This window comes from Mesitornis unicolor, unplaced genomic scaffold (genome assembly GCF_000695765.1).
Source record: "Mesitornis unicolor isolate BGI_N332 unplaced genomic scaffold, ASM69576v1 scaffold11310, whole genome shotgun sequence".
Taxonomy (NCBI): domain Eukaryota; kingdom Metazoa; phylum Chordata; class Aves; order Mesitornithiformes; family Mesitornithidae; genus Mesitornis; species Mesitornis unicolor.
Window position 1 is genome coordinate 25,454 of NW_010158988.1, and position 7,531 is coordinate 32,984.

General features: G+C 38.4%; 1 protein-coding gene across 1 annotated transcript; it reads right to left on the bottom strand.

Annotated features, from left to right (window-relative positions):
• Positions 1-665: 665 nt before the first annotated feature.
• On the bottom strand, positions 666-7,453 carry LOC104541241 (nuclear receptor ROR-alpha). The gene is made up of 5 exons (XM_010185248.1): positions 7,315-7,453; positions 6,522-6,629; positions 5,003-5,113; positions 3,577-3,689; positions 666-2,289 (listed from the first exon to the last, which is right to left on the bottom strand). The coding sequence occupies exons 1-5, from the start codon at positions 7,433-7,435 to the stop codon at positions 2,125-2,127; spliced, it is 618 nt and encodes a 205-aa protein (XP_010183550.1). The 5' UTR covers positions 7,436-7,453; the 3' UTR covers positions 666-2,124.
• Positions 7,454-7,531: the final 78 nt, after the last annotated feature.

Below are 7,531 nucleotides of genomic sequence, written 5' to 3' on the forward strand. Positions count from 1 at the left end.
CAGATGAGCGATAGCTGCAAACTTCCCTGATATGGCAGACTACAAAATTTTTCGTAGGTGTCATAGCTAAATGTCTCAATTTGCCCCTAAAGGAAACATATTCAAATCATAGAATAAACCTCTATTTTGCTTGTAATATCCCACTGACCTAATTCTTCTTGTAAAAACTGTTAGGCTTCAGTGTGCTTCTATTCACTTGTGATACTTCTCAATGAGTATATGTAAAAGATTGTTTATCCTTGGAAATTAAAGCAGTGGAGAACATTCTTTCTCATTCTTTATCATCTTTTAAGATCTTGTCTCTTTCTTATGTACTTCACCATAAACTTCATTTGTTTAGACCTCCAAGGCATCCAGTTATATATCCTCATCTCTTCCAAACCAATTATGTAGCTCTGGCTCCAACAGCCGCAGTTTATTTTGTGATGTCATTTATTGTGAATCTGCTTCCTTCAGAACTAGGGTTTACTTGCCAGGTTTGCTTAGAGACAGCATTCTTCCTAAAGGGAATGGTAGTTAATAATAATAAAGACTGCTAGATGCGTCTTTTTGGTTGGTTGTGCAATATGGGAGTCAATTTCAGAACACAGATTTATGGTATTAATGATTTCCAGGCATTATACAGAGTACAAAATGCTTTCTAACAACAGTGTGCCTTTACTTTGTTAGTCTGTACTCATCTGATAAACTCTAAAGTGCATCTTTTTAACTGTGGAAAGCAATGGACTTCTCTGTTCAGCTACCTGAAGTTGAACTGCTGCATGCTTGGAAGAACGTGGCTTAGAGTCTCATCTCACTGAAGTCAAAGACAAACCTCCTATGGATTTTTATAGGTTAGAGTTTGGGGTTTGAAGGCATTGTTTACGATATGGAGTACAAAAGTATGTAATATTATGTGTAAACATTACTTTTCCACATACGTGTCATACACACATACTTTTACTGTAGATACAGACTTGAGTCCAACCTTCAAACCTGGATTTACAGTGGGCAGAATTACACTTTCCTTATTAGCCTGATTTTCAAGGATGCTGTGTTACTCATTTGTAAATTGTCTGTAATTGCCTATTAACTTCGACCATGGACACTCGACACCTTTGAAAATGAAGCTTTTGACTTGTGCACCTAAATCTGAATTCAGGCACATAATTATAAACATCCAGGTTTGAAAGATTTGGAAATAGAAGTACCTTTGAGACTGACAGCTAACAAGCCGATTTTAATTTAGAGAATTGTCATGATTTTCAACTCTTTTAAAAAAATGTGTGTAACCATTTCAGGATATGACCAGCCTCTCTTTAAAAGTAACATGGAAAACAGCAGCATAAATACCTCCCAATGTACCAGTACCTGCCAAACCTTTTTCAGTTAAACTTGAATTTCTGGTGCACATGCAACACAACAATGAACACGCTAGCATTTAATTTAAAGAAAAAGGTGCAAAATGAAAGTGCCTTATCAATTCAACAAGAAAAGCTATACCAGTAACTACATTTTATATTAATTAAAACAATATATAAACAATATCTCTTTTGCTATATATAGTCTTCATGCCCATTTACCCTGTAATATATTATAATGCTATTGTTGCTATTGCTATGGACCCTTTTCATGCCGTTCTGTCTACTGGCAAACAGTGGTAGGTGAAAAAATTCGTCCTTCATGAAACAATGAGCAAGTTGTGCAAACTGATGCTGAAATCTCTGCAATGCACACCAGTCGCTGATTACTAGGTGGACTCTCTGTTCTGATCAACAAATTGATTGTTCTGTCAAAAGTCTGGGCAGTGAACTACAAGAGAAAACAACCTTCTGACATTAGTACCCTCAGTCTGTGTAAACAGAGGTCAAGGATTGAGAAATTGAGACAGAAAAAGGGTCCATATTTGTAGGCATAATGGAAATCATATGCATGAGAAAAACAAGTTCAACTTTGTTTCATTGTTTCCCATCCTTCGCCTGACCCCGACCGCCAAGAGATGTGCAGTGTGTTGGCTCCCTAGGTCTGTGCAGGGCCATATAAAGTGTCTTGGTTTTCTTTCTTTTTTTTTCTTTTTTTTTCTTTTCCTTTCTTTTGTTTAAATGTTTGTACATCAGACATTCTAGAAGTGCTTAGGTGATACGTTTACCCATCAATTTGCATCGCTGGCTCAAATTCTGAAGTGAACAACTCCTTGTAAAGTGGAGGAAAATGAAGTCGTACAATGTCTGGGTATATTGCTTTAAATGCCATAAGCTTTTCTGTATGTCGTCCACACAGTGCTCTTAAAGTAGACACTTTGCATATTAACTGTAAAAAACGAACAGAAGTCACACGGTCATACACATGGAATCAGGCCTCCCTCTTAGGATCAAAGCTCTCTGAAACACTGTGAGTTCACCTCAGTTGTTTACCTTAACAATGACAATTCAGATACCTAGTCATGAGTGTTTGTTATGTTAGCTTAAAGAAAAAAAGCCACTAGAAATCTGTTTAAGTAATGGATTCATGCTATCTGTGAAACAATATGTGTGTCATGAAGTTTCCTCACTTCCTCCCAAGCACTGGATTGATACAGAAGTATTGCATGGCTGGACCTTCATTCATACCACTTGAGTCATTCTCTTGGAAGAAGACAGTCCTGACTCCCTTCAAACACACTGTGAATATTGTGGAGGGAACTGGCAATGCAATAGATTGGGCTTTTCTAATTTATGCCAAATGAGGTGAAAAGGAGCAGACCAAAAAAATGTGTACTTCAAAAATACCACTAGGGTACTCCTTGAACTTACTGAGTAAATTATTTGTATCAAAGCACATGGAAGAAACTTTCTCCCAACAAAGGTATCCAAAGTATAGGCTGGGAAAAGAATCACATGAGCTAGGATTTGAAATGAGGACAGTCTGCAGAGCCTGGGCTGGACCATCCTGCTTCTGTTGCGATGGGAAAGCAAGCATGAGCTTTGCAGCTGTGTAGAGTTCTAAAAGGAACCACCTCTGCCATGAAGTGCCTGTCCTTTCCTAGTTCTTCAGATTTATATTTTTAACACCACACTGCTATTCCTTTCTTGAAAACTTGAGATACTTTAGATCAGTATAACAGTATGTTGTATCTCTTTTCCCTAGGTGCCAATATTTGGAAGAACTGCTGAGAAAAGGGCTGCGTGGGGAACTTCTCATGGAAGACTGAAGAACAAGATCAGTTTGGATATTGCCGGTCTTAACAACTTAATTGTCATGCAAGCAGAGATTTCACGAGCATTAAGGCATGCACGTTGTACAACTGCGATAGTATTGTGTGGGGCAGAAATGTTGTTTAGGAGAAACCAGATAAAAACCATCACTTTTCACAAAGTTCCACCATTAAAATACTTATTTTTTCAGACCATTATCAACCCTGTTCCCTAGTACATCATCATTTCACCTCTCCTAGTTTTAAATGAATAGTTTCAGCTAAGCACCTTGATTTTGAACAAAGAATTCTGGGTTTATAAATAACAAATTAACTACGTAAAAGCTTTTACACCATAAGCAGGATACCATTCAGAAGCAGGGCTACTTTCACAGTCATGGGACAAGGCACAGCGTGATTCTTACCTTTGTTAGAATTCCGTCTTCTCGGTGGTTCTTCTGGAGGACGTGCTGCAGTGCCAGCTGGATCTTCTGTTGGAGTTTTTCAATTTTCACTTTCTCCTGAAGCCATGAGCGATCTAAATATAAATGGAGTTAACACCTCTGGTACTGCACACACCACTCACAGTGCACCAGGATGCACCAAGTCTGTTACAGGTTCATCTTTCTTGTGTGCAAGCTTCCTCCCACCTCTTACATACTCTTGTATAGAAAATGAGTTTAAATATTAGTAAATTTTGGAGGATATTACGTGCATTTAAAAAATACATTTATAAGCCCTTAATTAGAATAATGCAGTGTGTCTGAGTAAGATTTATTAATCATTTGCTAACAAGGTCTGTAAAATACAGGGTATTTACAAAATGAAGCTAGCAACTTTTTAGTGGGAAATAAACAGATCACATAATGAACAAGTAGTTGGAGTTTATCTTCTTGCTAAGACCTACAGTGACATACAGAAAAAACAGAAGCAAATATTCAGCTGTTAAAACAAAAAGCTCCCAAACTTCCTAGCAGAAAAGTAGTATTAGCTGCTATATCCTCTGTGTGGCAAAACTGGGGGATTCTGTGGCTCACATACAGGAGGGCACAGGGCTAACAGAATTCCCATCTGGCAAACAGCATGGGAACGTATTTACGACAGCCTCAATAAACCCACGGTTGCTAACAGACTCTTCCTCCACCACTTCCGAGTCCGCTGTGGTGCAGTCTAAAAACAGAGTGTTTATTTTCTTGGGTGTTATCCCAGTCATTAACTGACTTTCTGCACCGGTCTCTTTTTTCTCTCGACCTAATAAGCCTTCCCAGAACCCGGAGTACTGTGTGTATCTACTTGAGATTGTAAAGTTATTTTTATTCATGGGTATGGTAGACCCAGGCTGACTCTTGGGGTCACTTTTACATCTGGCACCATAATTCTCCATGTACCTAGGCTCATGACAGGGACAGACACCTAAGCTACCTCAATACCTTTGTACCACACTAAAATGACAACCTGCTTAACAGACCTGAGGTGGAGAGCATTCTGCTACCACTGCAAGCTCACAGACACTGAAAGCTGAATATATAAATTCAATGGCTACCTTTTGCCTGTCTCACTTAGACTGACCCAGTGGTCTCACTCAGACGCATTTAAGCTTTTGCAAGGAAGCTGAGTCCTCAATGAAGGGAAAATTTGTAAAACAAAGATTAGGATTTTCGCCTTAACAAACTTATTCCTAAATTTGTAGTTTTAATGTGTTTATGAAAATGAAAATTTTGGTCAAGGAGACACTCAAAAGGATGATGACATTTCACACTGTCTGTTAGTCTTTTAACATTATCATCAAAAAGACTTCAAAATAAAAACAACCTCTACCAAATAAACCTAGAGCAAACCTTTATCTCTTACCTGCTGACATTAAAACAAATGCAGAAAACAAAGCTATCTCATCTTCTGTCAGGTGCATAGAACACAAACTTTTCCCAAATTCAAACACAAAACTAATGAAGTCTTCACAACCTGCCAAAAAGAAGGTACAGCTCATGCCACATTGTTTGAAACTACTTCAGAGCTACAGAGTTGTTGATTTATTCTGATGGAAGTGAAAAATTGATGTAAAATACTTCACAGGTGTATGATCTCCTTAAGGACCGTGGAGTGATGGCAGTGAGATCTCACTCATACTTGAGCTTATTACCCCATTCCCACGAGTTCCCAGCTCCCACATCCCGGCAGCCCGCATTTTGAAGGTTTTACACACTGTGTCTTTTCCACATTTGGTTCTTTTGGGGTAAACCTGGATGAGACCCAGCCACTTTCTAGCTCAAAATTGGTTTAGCTTTATTTCTGTTCGAAGTGGAACTTTCTCATGTCACTGAGGACTGGAGGTTTGAAATGCGTACTTAAAAAGTGCTGATTTGAAGAGCGTTGAGCACGCAGAAGAGGGAGGGGACAGAGGCACACAAGGTACATGCAGGAGCAAAGGGAGAAGCCAAGGTCTGAAAGCTTTTCATGCAGAAAAGGAACTCTGTCTCATTTTATCCATTCCCTTGCTCATGCGGGTGTCAGTCAGGTTACTGCTGCTGTTACACATGCTGTTACGCAGTTCGCGGAGGTGAAGCCCTGCTCTGAAGGGGATCGCAACCTCATGGAAGAAGGCTCTCTCTCCTCTGCATATTTCAGCCTCAACCCAGCCCAAATTTCTGGATGTAGTTGGTAGCAGATGAAAGTTATGTTTCATTGGACCCACATCTGATACTGCACTTTCAGAGCTGTTTGCACTCAGACCTCGCACCTTGAGGTGTTTTAGAAAGGTATTGTACAGCATTCGCCACTGATATATTTTTGCTGCCCTCCAAAATGGTTTACATCCCAAACCTATGTCCAGTGAAATGCAGCATTTTTAAATTAGGAAAAATATACAGAAAAAAATTCAAAATACTAAATTGTGGTTTAATTGAAAAACTGATTTACAGTATTTTAGCTGCAAACAACTGGACTTTGCATATTGAAAACGCTGTTAACATCTTCAAAGCAGTAACACCAGTATATGCAAAATTAGCTTAAAATCTGCTGCCTTTTCCAGCAGGATATATAAAATGCTACACTAGATATGAAATCTAGGCTTCTTTTCTTAACAGGCATGTCTAAACTGCTCTACCCTGATCTAAGTGTTGAATTTCAACACCAACAGTCCTTTACTGCATGGACTTAAGCTGTTTTAACTCCTGAAATCAGCTTGGCCTCAAAAAGAACCAGCATGACTGCTTACAAAATAAGCAGTGTGAGCTTTGGTACTCCTTTATTTCAATACTATAGCTTGATTTTTTTTCAAAGCAGCTGTCCCCTTTTCCATTTTATAATTTTTATGCTATTGTTTTGTTGTGAGGTGGTTTTTTTTAAGATACAACACTTGACATTTCCTTACCTAAGGACTTGAAAACCTCTGGGCTAGCATACTTGCCATCAAAGTAGACTGTGTTGTTCTGGGAGTCAAAGGCACGGCACATTCTGATGAACACAACCTCTAAAGACCCTAAAACAGAAACAATGGATGTTTGACTATTTGAGACTTCAGTTGCAAAGCGCGAGGATTTAAATGTTTTTATGCTCTGCATGCAGTATCCATTGAGTAGGGTAGTAGGTTTCTGTGGTGGAACAGAGCATAGTTTGATTTGCCAGTAGAATTAAAGGAATTCCCATAAACTACCCTTCAGAAGTTTTTGCTACAGCAACTTAATGGTAATAAACTCTAATAATTTTTTTTATTAAAGAAGTCTCTAAAATCAAAGCAGCTCATTTAGATTTAAGTTCATAAAGCTTTGACACCTTTGTCCAGGATTTGTAAACTGCATTACTTCTACAACATCTTGCATAAAACAATCCAGATTTTTACCTTAAAATACATCACTATTCGTAAGCCAAAAGAAAAAATCTGAACCCAATTTTTCCATTTTTGCCCACTTATCGCTTCCTTTGTTTGTGATGAAAATGTCATATGTAGACTTGAATTCATTCTATCCAGAGTAACTAAGGAGGTACATTACTTCAGATGTAGAGACACAGGCAACTTGTAAGGGTTTTTCCCCCCCGTACTATTTTAAATGATCGTTATGCAACATACAAGTATACATACAATACATGGATATACCATCACTATACAGGTAACACCTTCCTCAGTCAAAACTCATAGAAGCAGACCTTAAAACTGACCCACATACCTGCTTTTAAAAGCACAATTTGATCGTTTTGACACAGTTCCATGAAGCCATCAATGCGTTTGGCAAATTCCACTACATACTGTATAGCTTCTGTTATTTTGACTGCGCATAACTGCCACATTACCTCCCTTTGCTGTTTGAGAGAGAAGAAGAATTGAAAAATTACTATTCCAGGTTTGGAAAGACCATTTTCATAAAGTGAAACGGAGGTGAAAAA